The following is a 23500-nucleotide window of genomic DNA, read 5'->3' as shown; positions in this document are numbered from 1 at the left end:
AGGAGTCACTTCTCCTCCCAGCCACTGATCAGTGTTGAATACATTTTTTCAAACAATACAAAACATGCACATACAAACACAAACAAACATTAATGACATCACCCTGGCAGACCCATCTCCAGCGCCCACATCATTCTCCGCCACAGGCACCATTTTGTTTCTCTCCGTCACCCACACACTTTCAACGTTTAGATAATAAAGCATTTGACCTTTCCATTGTGTTAACGATGGAGGATTGGTTGATGTTTTAAAGTATACGTTTTTTTGATCAGTGTTGTATTTAAACACCATGGATCCAGAGCTCACTGCTCTCTCTCTCTCACTCTCTCTCTCTCTCTCTCTCTCACACACACACACACACACACACACACACACACACACACACACACACACACACACACACACACACACACACACACACACACACACACACACAGAGTTACTCACAGATACAATGAGTGAACAACTAAACACATTCTCATTATCAGGCTGAATCTTGAGATTAAACCTCCACACCAAACACATGTACGTCTCACACACACACACACACGCACACACACAAGCACACACACACAGGGCTGAATAACGGTAAATTGTGGGGATGGCTGGCGGTAATGACACTGCAATATAATATCAGGAGTGATAGCTGATGACTCCCCAGCTGGTCTGATGCGTCCGGTGGTGATGAGCACTATGAGAAGACAGCTATGGAGCCTTGTTACCAGCTAGCTACACACACCACACCCTCAACACAATAACACACACCAAGTCTTGTTACTAGCTAGCTAGCTACACACACACACACACACATACACACACACACCAACAACACTATAACACACACACACCAAGTCACTGTTTCTTCTAAATAGTTGTTGTTTGTGTTGTGTATATCTCCTCGTTGCAACATCTGACATCCACAATGAGACAGGACATGCTGATAAATTAAATGCAATTATACTGTGAAATGTGTAATATGGTGTCATGAACTAACTTTAAAAAAGTGAAATAGGACCAACTTCTAAATAGATCATTTAAAATGTAATTGATTTCAAATGTAAATTCTTATTGACAGGGAGCGTCACCGTGCTTTTCATGCTTCCCAACCCGTCCCCATCCCCCTACTGAAGAGAACTGTGCACAGACAGTGTCATGTCCAGCTGCCTGGGACTGTGTTAAACGAATTACCAGAGGTGTGACTGCTTTGCACACACACACACAAATACACACACACAGAGTCATTGAGCACGACTGCATGACAGGGCCTGGGGTCTGGGTTATGGCTGGGGGACATCCAGAGAGGAGTGGTGGGCTGTCACAGTGCCAGTCCAGAACAGGGCTCTCTGTGTGGGCACAACAGTCAGCCAGCTCTGGGTCACAAGGGCAAACCAGGCCTCTATAGGATGACTTCAAGTAGCCTAGCCTACTACTGCCCCTCTGGTATTCTAGTCTATTCTATTTACCAATCCTATAGTTTCTGTATGATTTTATTCCATTCTAATATATTCCAGATTATATGGTTCTATTCTATTCTGTGTTTTATTTCTATTTAACCTTTATTGATACATGTTAATTCAATTAAGAACACATTCTTAATTACACTGTCTCCATATGGTTCTGTTCTTTTCTGGTTTATTACATTTCATTCCATTCTATTGTCTCCATTTGGTCCTATTAAATTGAACTCTATTATTTTGTGTATTAAAGGTAAAAGTAGGCTAAAATGTAGACATTCATGACATAATTATACCCAATTATCATTTACATTCCCATTGTTATTATAAGCCTACACTATTTTAAAACTGTGTCAACAAGCCTTTGTTAGCCTGGCTGGATGTAGAGGACCTGACACCAAGACATCAGCAGAGCCACCCTTCCCTTTCTCTATCAGCCATAGCGACCCACCGCAGAGCCACCACGGGAGAAACTCACGAGAAACGAGAGAGCGAGGGGGAAGGAAACACGTTCCATTCTGACTGCTGCACTACTGCGGTCCGCGGGAGAGAGAAAGAGACAGGCAATATCAGAAAATAACGACGACGACGGGAGGTCCAGGTTCCAATACACTCCAATAGGCTACAACACACAGGCCTATAAGATACACTATAGACTAATCTTAACCACATGTAAGGCCAATCCCGAATTCCTAGTTTTGGCATTATTAACTGGTTATTAACTCCCCATTAGCCTATAACTGTTATGTCACATTCACAGCGCTCGATCTGAAGTTTTCCGCGGACAAGGAACTAGGTCCCGATGAGGCTCCTGAGGAAATTAACATCAGAAGTTCTCTAGTTAGCCTACCTCTGTGCGCCCCGTAGCAGAGAGCGAGGAGCAGCAGCAGCAGCGGCCGCAGGTGGGGCACACACGGCAAGGATGCGAGGCTCTCAGCCCCGCGGTAATAACATCCGGCTCTCCCCATCCCCGTCCATGCAGGGCCAGGAGGGGAGAGGGGACAGATATCCACGGGGGAGAGGGGTGAGGGGCGGCGGCGGGGTTTCCGAAAAGTCAGGCCTCTGCTCTCCTTCTCCCTCGCTCTCTTCTCCTTCCTTGCTCTTCTCTCCTTCCACTCCTCCTCGGGTGCGCAGGGGCATTCAAGTGCAGTTTCTCCGCGGAATTCGATCCGTAAGGGCGGAGGAATGGAAAGAAAAGGAGAGGAGGAGGAAAAGGGAAAAACAGTAACGATGGAAAAATAAAAGTCCTTCCACCGAAAACTTTCACTCCTTCTTCGCCCCCTGCATCAGATTTCCTTCCCGGACCCCGCGGTGTGTCTCTAGCAGGCTATTCCGTCCTGGTTGAGTTTAGTCTAGTTGTAGTAGCAATACATCTCGGCTCCGCTCTCTCTCTCTCTCCCTGCCTCACCTAAGAATCCTCCCCTCTCCTCTCTTCCTCAGATCGATAGCAAATCAACCAAACCCTTTTGGCGGAAAACCCGCCTCTGAGAGAGCAGGACCCGCCCGCCCGGTCAGCCTTGGGCTTCCCGAGAGAGAGAGAGAGAGAGAGAGAGAGAGAGAGAGAGAGAGAGAGAGAGAGAGACAAGGCAAGAAGGGCCTTCTATGCCATCAAAAGGAACATAACATTTGACATACCAATTAGGATCTGGCTAAAAATACTTGAATCAGTTATAGAACCCATTGCCCTTTATGGTTGTGAGGTCTGGGGTCCCCTCACCAACCAATAATTCATAAAATGGGACAAACACCAAATTGAGACTCTACATGCAGAATTCTGCAAAAATATCCTCAATGTACAACGAAAAACACCAAATAATGCATGCAGAGCAGAATTAGGCCGATACCCACTAATGATCAAAATCCAGAAAAGAGCCGTTAAATTCTATAACCACTTAAAAGGAAGCGATTCCCAAACCTTCCATAACAAAGCCATCACCTACAGATATATGAACTTGGAGAAGAGTCCCCTAAGTAAGCTGGTCCTGGGGCTCTGTTCACAAACACAAACAGACCCCACAGAGCCCCAGGACAACAACAACAACACCAAATCATGAAAACAAAAAGATAATTAGTTGACACATTGGAAAGAATTAACAAAAAAACAGAGCAAACTAGAATGCTATTTGGCTCTAAACAGAGAGTACACAGTGGCAGAATACCTGACCACTGTGACTGACCCAAACTTAAGGAAAGCTTTGACTATGTACAGACTCAGTGAGCATAGCCTTGCTATTGAGAAAGGCCGCCGTAGGCAGACCTGGCTCTCAAGAGAAGACAGGCTATGCGCACACTGCCCACAAAATGAGGTGGAAACTGAGCTGCACTTCCTAACCTCCTGCCAAATGTATGACCATATTAGAGACACATATTTCCCTCAGATTACAGAGATCCACAAAGAATTCGAAAACAAACACAATTTTGATAAACTCCCTTATCTACTAGGTGAAAAACCACAGTGTGCCATCACAGCAGCAATATTTGTGGGCAACCAGTGAAGAACAAACACCATTGTAAATACAACCCATATTTATGTTTATTTATTTTCCCATTTGTACTTTAACTATTTGCACATTGTTACAACACTGTATATAGACATAATATGACATTTGAAATGTCTTTATTCTTTTGGAACTTCTGAGTGTAATGTTTACTGTTAATATTTATTGTTTATTTCACTTTTGTTTACTATCTACTTCACTTGCTTTGGCAATGTTAATATACGTTTCCCATGCCAATAAAGCCCTTAAATTGAAATTGAAATTGAATTGAGAGAGAGAGTGAGTGAGTGAGTGAGTGAGTGAGTGAGTGAGTGAGTGAGTGAGTGAGTGAGTGAGTGAGTGAGTGAGTGAGTGAGTGAGTGAGTGAGTGAGAGAGAGAGAGAGAGAGAGAGAGAGAGAGAGAGAGAGAGAGAGAGAGAAACAGTGGAACAGTGTTCAGTTATTAAAAATAATAATGATAATGCATTGATGCAATAAGGCATTTTAAGTCATTGTGGATCATCTTATGGCTATATGTAAGTCTAGCTGTTATTCGCCTGAAAAAACTTTCTCCAGAAGCCAGACAAAGACCTAGACAAAGTGAAGTTTTACAAGCCCTAAGTCATTATGATGATGACACTCTATCATAGTGAAAGGTCCTCAAACCGATAATTATAATTTATGACCTCTCTCTCTGCCTCATCTTATGCTTCCTGTGAGTCTATCTCAGGTTTCTCTGCTTCACAGCAACACACTGTGTGTGTGTGTGCCTGTTAATCCTCTCCTTTAGTCCAGCTGGAATGTGCCAGGTGTTGGGAACACTTAGACACCAGTGGGAATCTCTGTTCACATTAACATCACTGCTACTCAGTGTGGTCACGATATGTGTGTGCGTGTGTGGTCTGTATGCTTGCCGGAGTATGGAACAGAGCGGCTCTATGGATGGTGTGGTACAGGTAACTGCCAAAATAAAGGAAACACCAGCACAAAGTGTCTGAATAGGGCTTTGGGCCACCACAAGCTGCCAGCGCATCCAGGAGTTTCAATGTGTCTTAGCATAGATTCTACAAGTGTCTGGAACTCTATTGGAGGGATGCAACACCATTCTTCCATGATAAATCCCATAATTTGGTGTTTTGTTGATGGTGGTGGAAAACGCTGTCTCAGGCGTCACTCCAGAATCTCCCTTAAGTGTTCAGTTGGGTTGAGATCTGGTGACTGAGACACACACAAACACACAAACACACATACCCTAAACCCCCTATGCTCCTTTGAGAACCCTCTTTCAATGAGATCTCTTCTTCTAGCCATGGTACCCAAAATAATGGGCAACTTGGTATTTATATACATGACCCTAAGCTTGATGGGATGTTTTATTTGCTTAATCAACTCAAGAACCACACCTGTGTGGAAGCACCTGTTTCAATATACTTTGTATCCCTCATTTACTCAAGTGTTTCCTTTATTTTGGCAGTTACCTGTATGTATGGTGTGTCTTATAGGTTGGTCAAATCAAAACATATTTTACTTTGTCACATGCTTCGTAAACAACAGGTGTCGACTAACAGTGAAATGCTTAGTTACGGGTCCTTTTCCAACAACACAGGGTTAAGATACAAAAAGGAAAAAAAAGAATTGTGACATGAACAATACATCTACATTGACTAACGAATAACAATAAAGAGTTAAAATAACATGGCTATATACAGGCTATATACAAGCTATATACAGGCTATATACAGGCTATATACAGGCTATATACAGGCTATATACAGGCTATATACAGGCTATATACCCCCCCACCCACCCACATACCATACACAACCTCCTTCCAACAGCATACGCACATCACACACCACACATACACACACTCCTTCCAATACCAGGCAGAGCTGTGCTGTCGTTATGAGCAGTAATAAAAAGTTGCCCCCACCGTCCTTCAGCGCACACACACACACACACACACACAACTAAACTCATCAGACATGGCCAGAGGAAATGATCCTCGTTAACCAGACTCTGATATTAGATTACATCTGCTGTTTCCTGTTAGCTCCTCTCTGCTCTACTGCTCTGAGGACTATCTCTTCACATCTTCTGGGATTGAAGCACATAGCTGGCTCTACACAACATGACGGGATGTGGATAATTATCTCAACCTTAGTCTATTTCAGAAGGGTGAAAACACAACTGTTATTTTGGAGTGAGCAGGAAAGGTTCTTGAGCTCTATGGCTTGAATGTCATTTCAGCAACAGGTACAAATGTTGTCTGATTCAATTACAGCTCTCATCTGCTATTCATTAAGACTAATGTAACATCTCATACTAATCACACACACACATTCTAATCACACACACACACACACACACACACACACACACACACACACACACACACACACACACACACACACACAGACACACAAACACACACACGAACTGTGCACACACTTGACTCTATTCATCAAGCTAATTTCATATTTTCATACTAATCCATTTAATTAATTACATCCACAGCTGAGACTGGAGAGCAGGGGAGGCTGAAACTGACACACACACACACACACACTCACACACACACACACACACACACACACACACACACACACACACACACATACACACACACACAACCTTTCTTCACTTCCACACCTTCCATTCCTTTCCTCACTCCCACTTTTCTCCACACCTCCATCCCTCCCTCCTTCCATCTATCCATCTTTCCCTCCCTCTCGCCATTCCCTCAAACAGCCCGTCTGTCACTACATGGCTTACACCTCTGTCAGCCAGGGAACACCTGCATATGTGTATGTGTGTGTGAGTGTGTGTGAGTGTGTGTGTGTTTGTGTGTGTGTATCTGTGTCTGTGTGTATGTATGTGTGTGCATATGTACAGTACCAGTCAAAAGTTTGGACACACCTACTCATTCCAGGGTTTTTCTTTATTTGTACTATTTTCTACATTGTAGAATAATAGTGAAGACATTAAAACTATGAAATAACACATATGGAATCATGTAGTAACCAAAAAAGTGTTAAACAAATCATGCCTTGATGACAGCTTTGCACACTCTTGGCATTCTCACAACCAGCTTCATGAGGTAGTCACCTGGAATACATTTCAATTAAAAGGTGTGCCAGTATGAAAACATTTATGCACTCACTAACTGTAAGTCGCTCTGGATAATAGCGTCTGCTAAATGACTAAAATGTAAATGTATGCCTTCTTAAAAGTTCATTTGTGGAATGTCTTTCCTTCTTAATGCGTTTGAGCCAATCAGTTGTGTTGTGACAAGGTAGGTGGGGTATACAGAAGATAGCCCTATTTGGTAAAAGACCAAGTCCATATTATGGCAAGAACAGCTCAAATAAGCAAAGAGAAACAACAGTCCATCATTACTTTAAGACATGAAGGTCAGTCAATACGGAACATTTCAAGAACTTTGAAAGTTTCTTCAAGTGCAGTCGCAAAAACCATCTAGCACTATGATGAATCTGGCTCTCATGAGGACCGCAACAGGAATGGAAGACCCAGAGTTACCTCTGCTGCAGAGGATAAGTTCATTAGAGTTACCACGCTCAGAAATTGCAGCCCAAATAAATGCTTCACAGAGTTCAAGTCTCAGCCACATCTCAACAACTGTTCAGAGGGGACTGTGTGAATCAGGCCTTCATGGTCGAATTGCTGAAAGAAACCACTACTAAAGGACACCAACAAGAAGAAGAGACCTGCTTGGGCCAAGAAACACATGCAATGGACATTAGACCAGTGGAAATTTGTCCTTTGGTCTGGAGTCCAAATTTGAGATTTTTGGTTCCAATCACTGTGTCTTTGTGAGACGCGGTGCGGGTGAACGGATGATCTCTGCATGTGTAGTTCCCACCGTAAAGCATGGAGGAGGAGGTATTATGGTATGGGGGTGCTTTGCTGGTGACAATGTCTGTGATTTATTTAGAATTCAAGGCACACTTAACCAGCATGGCTACCACAGCGTTCTACAGCAATACGCCATCCCATCTGGTTTGGGCTTAGTGGGACTATAATTTGTTTTTCAACAGGACAATGACCCAACACACCTCCAGGCTGTGTAAGGGCTATTTTACCAAGAAGGAGAGTGATGGAGTGCTGCATCAGATGACCTGGCCTCCACAATCCCCCAACCTCAACCCAATTGAGATGGTTTGGGATGAGTCAGACCGCAGAGTGAAGGAAAAGCAGCCAACAAGTGCTCAGCATATGTGGGAACTCCTTCAAGACTGTTGGAAAAGCATTCCAGGTGAAGCTGGCTGAGAGAATGCCAAGAGTGTGCAAAGCTGTCATCAAGGCAAATGGTGGCTATTTGAACATTCTCAAATATAAAATATACTTTGATTTGTTTAACACTTTTTTGGTTACTACATTCCATATGTGTTATTTCATAGTTTTGATGTCTTCACTATTATTCTACAATGTAAAAAATTGTAAAAAATAAAGAACAACCCTTGCATGAGTGGGTGTGTCCAAACTTTTGACTGGTAGTGTATGTCTCAGTTTTTAAAACCAGGTCAGGGAACACCTGTGACCTGTGTATGTAGCTATTGTTGCTCCAGTGTGACCCTGAAGTCTATCCAGAGCAGGGGTCACAGAGACACAGTGAGCCAGCCATTAGTCAGGCCCTTCCTGAGTAAACACAGCCTCACAGACAGCTTCCTTTGTCTACTGGTGCATGGACGATAAGAGATACAAACAGTTTAAATGTCATTTCATTCACCTGGCTGAGCGGGATTGGAACAGAATAAGACCACAGTCTTGGGACTCCTAGCCCTGGGACTCACCTGGGAACTGATAGCAGCTATTATTGTGCCAAACCCCCCGAACCACACACACACCCCCACACACACAAACACACACATACACACACACACAAGGGGCTGTTACCAGGCCTCATGGGCCTGGGTTTGTGTTTGGGTGTGAGGAGTCGTAAAATCACAGGAGAGCAGAACGCTGAGTTACACACACACACACACACACACACACACACACACACACACACACATACACACACACACACACACACACACACACAAACACACACAAACACACACAGGGGTGGTCAGAGTGGGATAGTAACAGGTAACAGGTATCTGATGTGACCTGATGAGAGTCAATGATAAACCTCCCTATGACATGTGTCTCTGTGTTGTGATGTTAGTAGGTAACTGAATCCTATAATGGTGTTTCACCTGGATATCTCTGTCTCTTACAATACCACCTATCTTACCTTAGACCCAAATACTCACTTTACCTCACATGTGCCTTACCGCTCAGTACCTTAGGTTACACTCAGCTATCAGACTGGACTGTGTGTCTAGATAACACTCATCAGGTGAGACAGAAAGAGAAAGAGAGTGTAAGAGGAACAGGAGGGAGAGAGAAATAGATATGTAAATCACATTGTTGAAGAGTGTGTAAGATGGTTGGGGTGGACGGGACACAGATACCTGTCTCTGATTGGTTCCTACATTATTCCGGACCAATAGCAGCGCAGAGCTGTGCCTCTCCCAGCCATACAAAGAGCTTCCCCTGGTAGGGAAGACAACACAGCTCCTATTCCACATCATTCTCCTTATCTCCTTCTCCATCCCTAATTCTCCTATTCCACCTCCCTTTCACTCTCTGGAGCAACCTTGTTCTCACTTCACCCTCCTCATCGTCTTCTCTTCCTCTTCTACTCCTTTCTTCTTCCTCTCCTCCTCTTCCTTTCCCCCACCTCTTCCTCTCATATAGGCCTTGCATCTATAACATCTGAAACAGGCAGCTGATAGACAAACAGGGTGGGGGAGTAATGTTATCAGCTTACAAAAAAACTGCAACTGTAATCAGTTATGTTTCCAGCAAAAATATTGTAATCAGATTACAGATACTTAAAAAAAACTAGATGATTACTTCTTTGATTACTTTTAAATTCAGAAAGGATGTTTACGAAAAAAACATTGACACCTTTCTGTTTTCTCAATGACATTCAATTCAGCATTGAAAAAAGGCGCAAGTTTAAGTTTGTTCTACCTGAGCGAGTCTGACCACAAGTCAGAGACCACTATGATGGCACAACAAATGCGTTTGATGGATCCCTTTTGTCTTCTTCTAATGCCAAAAGTAACTGAAAGTAATCTAATTACGTTACTGAGTTTGGGTAATCCAAAAGTTACATTACTGATTACAATTTTGGACAGGTAACTAGTAACATTTAGAAAGTAACCCAACCTTGTAGCCAAAGCCTAGATATGCAAATCACATTGTTGAAGAGTGTGTAAGATGGTTGGGGTGGACGGGACACAGACATATTGTCTCTGATTGGTTCCTACATTACTCCGGACCAAAAGCAAAGCAGAGCTGTGCCTTTCCCAGTCGTACAAAGAGCTTCCTTCATCTCTGGTCCCGGCCCCCTGGCCGCATCCTCAGAGTGTGTGATGACCAGCTGGCGGGTGTCTTCTCGGACATCTTCAACCTGTCCCTGTCCCAGGCTGTAGTCCCCAGCTGCTTTAATAAGGGGACCACCATCGTCCCAGTGCCCAAGAAAAACAAGGTGACATGCCCAAATGACTATCGCCCGTCGCGCTCACCTCGGTGCTTCGAGAGGCTGGTCATGGCCCACATCAAGGCCAGCATTCCAGGCACACTGGACCCACTCCAATTTGCCTACCGCTCCAACAGATCCACTGAAGATGCCATTTCCATCGCTATTCACACGGCCTTAACACATCTGGACAAGAAGAACACCTATGTGAGAATGCTGTTCATTGACTACAGTTAAGCATTCAACACTATTGTTCCCTCCAAGCTCAACACCAAGAGCCCTGGGTCTGGACACCACACTATGCGACTGGATCCGGGACTTCCTGACGGGCAGACTACAGGCTCTGAGGATTGGCAACAACACCTCCTCCACACTGACTCTTAACACATGGGCCTCCTAGGGGTGTGTCCTCAGCCTTCTGCTGTACTCCCTGTTCACCCACGACTGTGTGGCTTTGCACAACACCAACTCTATCATCAAGTTTGCTTACGACACCACGATTGTAGGCCTGATAATCAACAACAACGAGTCAGCCTATAGGGAGGAGGTAAGTGAACTGGTATTGTGGTGTCATGACAACAACCTCTCCCTCAATGTCAGCAAAACAAAGGAGTTGATTTTTGACTTTGGGAAGCGGAGGAGGAAACATGCACAGATCCACATCAATGGGACTGTAGTAGAGAGAGTCACAAGTTTTAAGTTCCTCGGCTTCCATATCACTGAGGTCTTGTCATAGACCAACAACACGACCACTTTAAAAATATTTTAAAATATATTTTACTTTATTATTTGCCTGTTTTGCATGTTATTTTGGCATTAATACGTGTCACATATCAGTTTGCAAACATCAAACACTGAGTTAATAAAGCCTCCATACAAACATGGTCTCTTTTTTGCTTTCTTGAGTAAGGCAACTCCAAAATGCAGGTGTTTCAGCCTAGCGCAGTGCTTTCTGTGGTGGTGGGGCAGCCAGCGGAAAATACGGAGCGTAGGGGTTGGTAATGTTCTCTAGTTGCACCGTGATTGGCTCAGTGTTCTGTCACTCATGGGGACACTACGTCACTGCCAAATCTAAGGGTAGAGCTCGGAAATTCAAGCCCCTTGGGTGCTGCCATAGAGTTACATCAGAAGTGCCCATCCAAGAAGGCTCTAGGTCATTGGCCACAGATAAAATGACGTCAAATCACATTATATCTACAGTAGCTTTGATTGGACTGATCATGTCAACATCATACTTTCAAAATCTTAGCTAGCAGTCATCATCATGAATCAAGTCGACAATCTACTGGCAAATCCTTTTTAATCCTTGTCATATGAAGAGAAATTATAGATAAAACGTATCGGTGCTCATCGGCCATTGGACATAAACATTACACAACAAGTTGGAAATCGCAAATTCCACAATGAGTGGTTTGGAAGGAATCAGTGGCTAACTGCAAGCATTGCAAAGCAATCACTATCCTGTTATTCAGTGGAGTGGGTGTGTGGTCCCAATTCTGGGTTTAAGGGTCTCTTTTCCAAGCTTAAAATTATAAACAGTCAACATTGGCCATGCTGTCAATCCAGCATGATTTCTGCCGCGCTCAAAACAACTGCTAACTCGTAACTGGGAAATCTGACTTCAGTGAGTTCAAGACAACTGAGCTCTGAATGGCAAGACGTTTTGAACGGTCATCCAACTCTGAATTGTAAGTCGGGAACTCAGGCCTCTTTCTAGAGCTACGACCTGAAGATTACTGACACCATTATCCCAGAAATCCCGCCCCTCAGGGGTGCGTGCTCAGTCCCCTCCTGTACTCCCTGTTTACCCATGACTGCATGGCCAGGCACGACTCCAACACCAGCATTAAGTTTGCCAACGACACAACAGTGGTAGGCCTGATCACCGACAATGATGAGACAGCCTATAGGGAGGAGGTTAGAGACCTGGCCTTCAAGTACCTTGGTGTCCACATCACCAACAAACTATCATGGTCCAAACACACCAAGACAGTCGTGAAGAGGGCACGACAAAGCGTATTTCCCGCTCAGGAGACTGAAAAGATTTTGCATGGGTCCTCAGATCCTCAAAAAGTTCTACAGCTGCACCATTGAGAGCATCCTGACTGGTTAAATCACCGCCTGGTATGGCAACTGCTCGGCCTCCGACCGCAAGGCACTACAGAGGGTAGTGCATACAGCCCAGTACATCACTGGGACCAAGCTTCCTGCCATCCAGGACCTCTATACCAGGCAGTGTCAGAGGAAGGCCCTAGAAATTGCCAAAGACTCCAGCCACCCTAGTCATGGACTGTTCTCTCTGCTACCGCACGGCAAGCGGTACCGGAGCACCAAGTCTAGGTCCAAAAGGCTTCTTAACCTCTACGGGATCGGTGTCCTGTATATGGGACGGTTGAGCTAATGTGCGCTAATGTGATTAGCATGACTGTTATAAGTAACAGCAAACCTTCCAGGACATAGACATGTCTTATATGGGCAGAAAGCTTAAATTATTGTTAATCTAACTGCACTGTCCCAATTTACAGTAGCTATTACGGTGAAAAAATACCATGCTATTGTTTGAGGAGAGTGCACAACAACATAAATCTGATCATGGCAACTGTTTTGATACATTCACCTCTGAAGGTAAATAATGTACTTACATTCAGTAATCTTACTCTGATTTGTCATCCTAAAGGTCCCAGAGATAAAATGTAGCTTAGTTTGTTTGATAAAATCCATTTTTATATTCAAATGTAGGAACTGGGTTCTACAGTTTGAACCCCTGTTGTCTCTGGCTCCACACCCACCCCGCCCGGCCATCTAGATGTGTGAAAGTTAGTGTATAAGCTAATGATCCATCATGTATGACATTCCTGGGAGTGTGTAAACTTACATTTTGTATTACCATATCATTTTTGTATGTTCTCTATAGTTATGTACTTGAAAATGTATCAATTGACCAATTCGGCACATTTGGGCAGACTTGATACAAAATAGTCCAGTATTGCAATGCTTCACTGGATCAATCTGAAACTTTGCACACACACTGCTTCCATCTTGTGGCCAAAATCTAAATAGCGCCTAAACTGCAATATTATATTGTGGCCTTTCTCTTACATTCCAAATAATAGAAAATGCATGTTTTTTGTTTGTATTATCTTTTACCAGATCTAATGTGTTATATTCTCATACATTAATTTCACATTTCCACAAACTTAAAAGTGTTTCCTTTCAAATGGTATCAAGAATATGCATATCCTTGCTTCAGGTCCTGAGTTACAGGCAGTTAGATTTGGGTATGTCATTTTAGGCGAAAATGGAAAAAAAAGGGTCCGATCCAGAAGAGCTTAACAGCTTCTACCCCCAAGCCATACGATTCCTCTTTTTACTCTGCTGCTACTCTCTCTTTATTATCTATGCATAGTCACATTACCTCTACCCACATGTACATATTACCTGAATTACCTCGACTAACCTGTGCACCCGCACATTGACTCTGTACCGGTACCCCCTGTATATAGCCTCGCTATTGTTATTTTACTGCTGCTCTTTAATTATTTGTTATTTTTCTTCTTTTTTTTTTTTTACTTATCTATTTTTTACTTAACACTTATTTTTCTTAAAACTGCATTGTTGGTTAAGGGCTTGTAAGTCAGCATTTCACTGCAAGGTCTACACCTGTTGTATTCGGCGCATGTGACAAATACATTTTGGTTACTGTTCTGACTTGGTGGTGCACATGTAGCCTATAACCTGTTTCAGAGAAACGTAATCATTGAATATTGTAAGAGTTTTCATTGTCTGCTTATATGCCCCCTTTATTTATCCTATGGTTCTGACTTGGTGTACAGGGAGAACACTGTAAGAATGGCCCATGTTCTGAATTCTGTCGCTGTACATTTCAAAAGTGCTGAACAAATAGTTATATTGACTACGTCCGTCCTAGCTCGCACATTAATGTCTTAATCGAAATTACGGATTGCTTCTTATCCGCTTGTCGTCCCCTTATGCCATGGTTTGTACATCTCAATTGTCAGTAGAAACCACATTTGTTTATGCAAGCCAGCCATATCAGCCATGTTTTTTTTAAAGGCAGTAAATGAGGCTGGATTTACTGTTTTTCACTGCCAGAAAAGGCTCCACTGATAGCCAGGTGTAGCAGTGGTAAGGTGTTGGGACTGCTGTTTGTGGGCAACATTTGTCACCGTTATAGTGCAATTAATGTATTGTTTAGTGTTGTGTTGTATTGTGGCTTTGCTGGCATGCATCCCCAACATTTTTGTTTTGTTTGCCCCACCAATATTGACATGCTAAAATCGCCACTGCATACTATACACATTTTAAGGTCACAGTATGTTTTACAATAGTTATCTTTTGTTTGTTTTTAGACCCATCCTTCAGCTACCCTCAACCCCTCCCATCTACTTCTGAAGACCTTCCAGTTTTGATTTCTATTTGCCATATATTGTTCAACTCTGCTGTGAAGTTTCACAAAAATTCTGAACCTTTCTGTTCTCATAGTTTCTACAGATTGTAAATTAAATATATATATTTTTTGCTAAGAGTATTATTAGATTATTGATCGATTGACTATGACTTTTTAAATCACCCAACAGTTCTATTTGCAGAGTTAGCTCCAGGTAAATGTTGCAATTCTTCTGCCATTCCTGAACCTGCGACCAAAAACAAGCTACATATGGACAGTACCAAAACAAATTATCTAATTATTATGTCTCTTCGCAGCAAAATCTGCAGAGCTGGGATGGTTGTATCCCCCATATATATAACATTCTATTGGTTGCAAGAATTTTGTATAATCGTTAAAATTGAAAAACTCAAGTGTCGTTTTGTGAATCAGTTCATAAACCATGTGCCATGGAATCGGTACATAGAAAATCTCTTCCCAACTATTTTGCAATCTATATGGCACAGCTGTCCATTTTTTGATCCTTAAATGAAACTGATATAGTTTTTTAACCAATTTTGGTCTTTAATGCAGGGCCGACAGACAAGTTCTTTACTTCCTCTCCCTTCCACTTGCCTCTTCCATTTTTACATTTACATTACATTTCCGTCATTTTGCAGACGCTCTTATCCAGAGCGACTTAAAAATTGGTGCATTCACCTAATAGCCAGTGGGATAACCACTTTATAATTTTTTTTTTTTTTCAAGTGTCTCCGGCATGTGGTGAGTGACTCCACTGTCCTGGCGTCATGAGGGAGCTTGTTCCACCATTGGGGTGCCAGAGCAGCGAACAGTTTTGACTGGGCTGAGCGGGAACTGTGCTTCCGCAGAGGTAGGGGGGCTAGCAGGCCAGAGGTGGATGAACGCAATGCCCTCGTTTGGGTGTAGGGACTGATCAGAGACTGAAGGTACGGAGGTGCCGTTCCCCTCACAGCTCCGTAGGCAAGCACCATGGTCTTGTAGCAGATGCGAGCTTCAACTGGAAGCCAGTGGAGTGTGTGGAGGAGCGGGGTGACGTGAGAGAACTTGGGAAGGTTGAACACCAGATGGGCTGCGGCATTCTGGATGAGTTGTAGGGGTTTAATGGCACAGGCAGGGAGCCCAGCCAACAGCGAGTTGCAGTAATCCAGACGGGAGATGACAAGTGCCTGGATTAGGACCTGTGCCGCTTCCTGTGTAAGGCAGGGTCGTACTCTCCGAATGTTGTAGAGCATGAACCTACAGGATCGGGTCACCACCTTGATGTTAGCGGAGAAGACAGGGTGTTGTCCAGGGTCACGCCAAGTCTCTTTGCACTCTGAGAGGAGGACACAACGGAGTTGTCAACCATGATGGCGAGATCATGGAACGGGCAGTCCTTTCCCCGGGAGGAAAAGCAGCTCCGTCTTGCTGAGGTTCAGCTTGAGGTGGTGATCCGTCATCCACACTGATATGTCTGCCAGACATGCAGAGATGCGATTCGCCACCTGGTAATCAGAAGGGGGAAAGGAGAATATTAGTTGTGTGTCGTCTGCGTAGCAATGATAGGAGAGGCCATGTGAGGATATGACAGAGCCAAGTGACTTGGTGTATAGCGAGAATAGGAGAGGGCCTAGAACTGAGCCCTGGGGGACACTAGTGGTGAGAGCACGTGGTGCGGAGACAGATTCTCGCCACGCCACTTGGTAGGAGCGACCTGTCAGGTAGGACGCAATCCAGGAGTGAGCCGCGCCGGAGATGCCCAACTCGGAGAGGGTGGAGAGGAGGATCTGATGGTTCACAGTATCAAAGGCAGCAGACAGGCCTAGAAGGACAAGAGCAGAGGAGAGAGAGTTAGCTTTAGCAGTGCGGAGAGCCTCCGTGACACAGAGAAGAGCAGTCTCAGTTGAATGACCAGTCTTGAAACCTGACTGGTTTGGATCAAGAAGGTCATTCTGAGAGAGATAGCAAGAGAGTTGGCTAAAGACGGCACGCTCAAGAGTTTTGGAGAGAAAAGAAAGAAGGTATACTGGTCTGTAGTTGTTGACATCGGAGAGATCGAGTGTAGGTTTTTTGAGAAGGGGTGCAACTCTCGCTCTCTTGAAGACGGAAGGGACATAGCCAGCGGTCAAGGATGAGTTGATGAGCGAGGTGAGGTAAGGGAGAAGGTCTCCGGAAATGGTCTGGAGAAGAGAGGAGGGGATAGGGTCAAGCGGGCAGGTTGTTGGGCGGCCAGCCATCACAAGTCGCAAGATTTCATCTGGAGAGAGAGGGGAGAAAGAAGTCAAAGCATAGGGTAGGGCAGTGTGAACAGGACCAGCAGTGTCATTTGACTTAACAAACGAGGATCGGATGTTGTCAACCTTCTTTTCAAAATGGTTGACGAAGTCATCCACAGAGAGGGAGGATAGGGGGGGAGGAGGATTCAGCAGGGAGGAGAAGGTGGCAAAGAGCTTCCTAGGGTTAGAGGCAGATGCTTGGAACTTAGAGTGGTAGAAAGTGGCTTTAGCAGCAGAAACAGAGGAAGAAAATGTAGAGAGGAGGGAGTGAAAAGATGCCAGGTCCGCAGGGAGTCTAGTTTTACTCCATTTACACTCGGCTGCCCGGAGCCCTGTTCTGTGAGCTCGCAATGAGTCGTCAAGCTACGGAGCAGGAGGGGAGGACCGAGCCGGCCGGGAGGATAGGGGACATAGAGCATCAAAGGATGCAGAAAGGGAGGAGAGGAGGGTTGAGGAGGCAGAATCAGGAGATAGGATGGAGGAGGAGAGAGTAGCGGGAGAGAGAGAGCGAAGGTTGCGATGGCGCATTACCATCTGAGTAGAGGCAGAGTGAGTAGTGTTGTAGGAGAGCGAGAGAGAAAAGGATACAAAGTAGTGGTCGGAGACATGGAGGGGATTTGCAGTGAGATTAGTAGAAGAACAGCATCTAGTAAAGATGAGGTCAAGCGTATTGCCTGCCTTGTGAGTAGGGGGGGACGGTGAGAGGGTGAGGTCAAAAGAGGAGAGGAGTGGAAAGAAGGAGGCAGAGAGAAATGAGTCAAAGGTAGACGTAGGGAGGTTAAAGTCACCCAGAACTGTGAGGGGTGAGCCATCCTCAGGAAAGGAACTTATCAAGGCATCAAGCTCATTGATGAACTCTCCAAGGGAACCTGGAGGGCGATAAATGATAAGGATGTTAAGCTTGAATGGGCTAGTGACTGTGACAGCATGGCATTCAAATGAGGAAATAGACAGATGGGTCAGGGGAAAAAGAGAGAATGTCAACTTGGGAGAGATGAGGATTCCTGTGCCACCACCCCGCTGACCAGATGCTCTCGGGGTATGCGAGAACACATGGTCAGACAAGGAGAGAGCAGTAGGAGTAGCAGTGTTTTCAGTGGTAATCCATGTTTCTGTCAGCGCCAAGAAGTCGAGGGACTGGATGGTAGCATAGGCTGAGATGAACTCTGCCTTGTTGGCCGCAGAACGGAAGTTCCAGAGGCTGCCGGAGACCTGGAACTCCACGTGGGTCATGCGTGCAGGGACCACCAGGTTAGAGAGGCAGCAGCCACGCGGTGTGAGGCGTTTGTATAGCCTGTGCGGAGAGGAGAGAACAGGGATAGACAGACGCATAGTTGACAGGCTACAGAAAATGGCTACAATAATGCAAAGGAGATCGGAATGAAATGAACTAAACATCTGGGAAAGCGAGAGAGCGGGGCCTCCCTCACTTACGTTTCACTGAAACACCCAAATATAACTCTCCCAACTTCCACCTCAGAAACTATAATTGTTGTAAACTACAGCGGTTCAATGTTTTCTAGGAATAGACTAACTTAGTTTATTCAGCTAGCTAACTTGGTACAGTATTCTTCCGTGAAAACCGTCCAGGGCACCTAGTCCTATGACGCCATAGCCAACTAGCATGCCAGCTCCAATAACACGGTTTAGCACCAATACTCGGCCACAACAAACCACCAGTGTGTCAACACGCCAAGCAGATCATTCGTGTCCGTGTCTAACGTTGTGGGTTAGTTCCGACAGCTTGAGCGAGTCCGTTTTTGCGGTAATGCTGCAATTAGTTGGTTGTAATTTTGAGTAGAGCAGACATTTCAATATATTTTTGTTAGCTGCATGTGTGACATAACTCCTATTTATGATATCATTTTCAAAGATTATACTGTTCTTAAAAAGAAATCAAAAAAGAAATAGTTTCTTTTTTAATCAATTAGTATATTTGAGTTTAACCATAATATTTGTTGTAATATTTGTTCTGTCTTTTCTGGTGGATTAAACTGAAATTGCAACCAACTTTCTATGGCTTGTTTTAACAATAGCTATATTTTGGAGATGATTTCATTTTCAAATAACCGAAAGTGAAAGGTTGTTATCTGAATAAATGGAAAAAGGCCATTCTTGAACATGGGGTGAGACATTCTTACTAATCTGCTAGAGAACCAGTTTGGATTTAAGTATAACTTCTGTATTTTTTGCTCATATAATTTAAAAAACAAGTCGCTAAGTGTAGGCAAGGCCATAAGCAAATAGGTAAACTGGGATATGACTAAAAAGTTAATCAGGGTGATTTTTCCACAAAAAGACTGATATTTTCCTTTCCATGGTAGCAAGATCTTATCTATTTTTGATAACTTTTTATAAAAAGCTTTTGTAGTGAGATCATTGTGTATGTCCACTTCACCGTCAGACCATTTTATTGGTAAACTACATGGTAATGTAAAAGTATTTTTTTAGTGATCCAATACGTAATAGTACACTTATCATAATTTGCTTGTATTCCAGAGATGTTAGAAAAATGATCTGGATCCTCTATGAGGCTGGAGGGATCCAAATTGTGGATTTAAAAGAAAACATGAATCATCAACGTAAAATGACACCTTTGTTTTTAAGCCCTGGACTTCTAGACCCTTGATATTATTGTTTAATGTGATTTTAATAGCTAACATTTCGATGGCCATAATAAATAGATATGCCGATGGTGGACAACCATGCTTTACTCCTCTTGACAGTTTAATACTTTCTGAGAAGTAGCTATTATTTACTACTTTACACCTAGGGTTACTATACATAACTTTAACCCATTGTATAAGAGATTCTCCACTCTTGTCATGAAGGCGCAACAGCGTCAGTGCAGTCTTTGATATTATTGACCATAACCTGTTGTTGAGAAAACGTATGTGTTATGGCTTTTCAACCTCTGCCGTATCGTGGATTCAGAGCTATCTAGCTTCTCTAATGTCAAACATGTAAAGTGTGGTGTACAGCACGGCAGCTCTCTAGGCCCTCTACTCTTTTCTATTTTTAACAATGACCTGCCACTGGCATTAACAAAGCATGTGTGTCCATGTATGCTGATGATTCAACCATATACACATCAGCAATCACAGCTAATGAAGTCACTGAAACTGTTGGCTAGGAGTTGAGGAAAGACTGACTGCGTCCCTTTTTGTTTTTATAAGAAACATTAATGTGATGGAAATTCCAAATTGTTTGCATAGTCAACTTACACACAGCACTGACACACACACTTACCCCACCAGACATGCCACCAGGGGTATTTTCACAGTCCCCAGGTCCAGAACAAATTCAAGGAAATGTATAGTATTATACAGAGCCATGAGTGCATGGAACTACTTTTCATCTTAATAGCGCAAGTGAATAGCAAATCAGGTTTACAAAAACAAATAAAGCAACACTTCACAGCACAACGCCTCTCCCCCATGTGACCACATTTTTGTGTTGTGTACGTACTGACATGTATGTGTAACTGATAGATGTACACACAATTACTGTCTGTAATGTCTTTTTCGTTATATGTTGGATCAGACCCCAGTAAGACAATCTGTCGGCTAATGGGGATCCTAATAAATCAAATCAAATCTACTTCCTAAGGTGACTGAAGAAATGTGTCATGCCGCCCCGGGTCCTCTCCAAATACTACCGCTGCACCATTGAGAGCGTCTTGACCGGTTGCATCATGGCCTGGTACAGGAATTGCTCCGTCCATGACCACAAGGCCCTCCAGCGGGTGGTGAAGACGGCCCAGTACATCACTGGGACCGTGCTCCCACCCATCCAGGACATCATCTCCAAACGGTGCCTGAGGAAGGCCCGCAGCATCATCAAGGTCCCCACACAACCCAGCCACGAGCTGTTCTCTCTCTTACCATCGGGCAAGCGGTATCGGAGCATGAGGTCTCAGAGACAGTTTATATCTACAAGCCATCAGACTGCTGAACACTTGAAATGGACTGACCACCTGCTCTGATTCTCCGCATTTTAGCACACATCACAACTGTTGCTACCAGACTCACACTTGCCCCCCCTTCCCCAATACACATGTAAATATTGTACTATAAATTGTGCCTTCCTGTATTATACTTATGCTAATAAAATACATATATTCTACTGCCATTCACTTTATGTTCGTATTCTTATTTTTTACTATTTCTTAATATTGTTGCATTGTCGAGAAGGAACCTGCAAGTAAGCATTTCAATTGATGATGTATACCATGCGTATCCCATACATATGACTAATAAAACTTGAAAGTAGCGTAGTGACACTTGAAAACATCAACACCTGTGTCCTCATCCAGACCATACTCACACACTGAGTGGAACAGCTGAGGAATGTAATATGGCAGATGAGGATCATGCGGTTAGTGTTTGGATTGGATGAATGTTTGTGTGTCTGTTTGTCAGGGCAGCTGTGGCTCTCTCTCTCTCTGTCTCTCTCTCTCACTCTCTTAAACACACACACACACACACACATCCATGAATTGAAGAGGGCAGTCCATAATCACAGACAAAGGATATCAAGGATCTGGAAGGATTCTGTATGGAGGAATGGTCTAAGATACCTACCAATATGTTCTCCAACTCATAAAACATTTTAGAAAAAGTCTCAGTGCTGTTATCCTCGCAAGGTGAGGTATTGAAAGGTATTAAGAAAAGGGGTGTCAATCATTTTGACCTTTACCTTTTTGAAAAATAAAGTATTACTCACTGGTCATCCCCAAAGCCAATACCTCCTTTGGCCACCATTCCTTCCAGTTCTCTGCTGCCAATGACTGGAACGAACTGCAAAAATCTCTGAAGCTGGAGACTCTTATCTCCCTCACTAACTTTAAGCATCAGTTGTCAGAGCAGCTTACCGATCACTGCACCTGTACACAGCCCATCTGTAATTAGCCTACCCAACTACCTCATCCCCATATTGTAATTTATTTTGCTCATTTGCACCCCAGTATCTCTATTTGCACATCATCTTCTGCACATCTATCACTCCAGTGTTAATACTAAATTGTAATTATTTTGCACTATGGCCTATTTATTGCCTTACCTCCATAACTTACTTCATTTGCACACACTGTATATATATTTTCTATTGTGTTTTTGACTGTACGTTTTGTTTATCCCATATGTAACTCTGTGTTGTTGTTGTTTTTATCGCACTGCTTTGCTTTATCTTGGCCAGGTCGCAGTTGTAAATGAGAACTTGTTCTCAACTGGCTTACCTGGTTAAATAAAGGTTAAATAAAAATAAAATAAAAAATAAATCTATTTTTCTGAGCAATTGTATTAGTACTAAATTATATAACTTCCCAATTTTTTTAGCATACAATATACACTGAACAAAAATATAAATGCAACATGTAAAGTGCTGTTCCCATACTTCATGAGCTGGAATAAAAGATCCCAGAAATTTTCTATACGCACAAAAGCTTATTTCTCTCGATTTTGTGCACACATTTTTTTACATCCCTGTAGGAGTATTTCTGTCTGTAATAAAGCCCTTTTGTGGGAAAAACTCATTCTGATTGGCTGGGCCTGGCTCCCCAGTGGGTCGGCCATCCATGGCTGCGCCCCTGCCCAGTCATGTGAAATCCATAGATTAGGGCCTAATGAATTTATTTAAATTGACTGATTTCCTTATATGAACTGTAACTCAGCAAGATCTTTGAAATTGTTGCATGTTGCGTTTATATTTTTGTTCAGTATAGCTCAGTATTTGAATTACTTATTTTATACAGTCATTTTTCCTCATCTTTATCAAGGGTGTCAATAATATCGCACCCCACTGTATACACACACCAGCCAAGTTGCTCAAGATCCAAGGCAAAATTGGATCTCCGTCCAGGAACCCAGGACGTCAGGAGATGACTTCAAAACTGGCCACTAGGGGCAACGGTGAGTGCTATTAACATCAAGTAGGCCTCCGGCTCCGAGCGTTGAGTGTTCAATCACAGTGCTAGGCACTCATTTTTGATTGTTTTGTTTTAACCCTATCCCAAACCTTAATCCTTACCTTAACCACTCGGAATTAATGCCTAAACTTAACCTTCTAAATTTGACGTTTATGGACAAACTTCGGATTCTGAAGTGAGACTGTGATAGCTTGTTGCACACATACACTTATACAAAGAAAGTCAGAGGCAGGGTTGTTACACAGGTGTAGGTTAGGCAACACACATGGAGGAGGTGTGGGTTGGGTGGATTCTTGCAAGGATGCAACACAGCATCTCATGACAGTCATCATGGTTCTATGAGACAGTGAGACAGACTCACTCACACTGATGTTACATCAGACCAGAACAGACTAGAGGTCAG

The 23500-nt window shown here is 43.5% G+C and overlaps 1 protein-coding gene across 1 annotated transcript in view; it reads right to left on the bottom strand.

Annotated features, from left to right (window-relative positions):
• LOC311141865 (repulsive guidance molecule B-like) overlaps positions 1-2636 on the bottom strand; it is a 9596-nt gene extending 6960 nt beyond the window's left edge. Inside the window, exon 1 of the mRNA XM_084177362.1 lies at positions 2305-2636. Within this exon, the coding sequence (XP_084033488.1) occupies positions 2305-2422 (118 nt within the window). The 5' untranslated portion in view covers positions 2423-2636. The remainder of the gene's footprint in view (positions 1-2304) is intronic.
• Between the last annotated feature and the right edge of the window lie 20864 nt (positions 2637-23500).

The sequence above is a fragment of the Coregonus lavaretus genome (assembly GCF_964263955.1).
Source record: "Coregonus lavaretus genome assembly, chromosome: 14".
Lineage (NCBI taxonomy): Eukaryota > Metazoa > Chordata > Actinopteri > Salmoniformes > Salmonidae > Coregonus > Coregonus lavaretus.
This window is presented reverse-complemented; position numbering and strand designations above follow the sequence as displayed.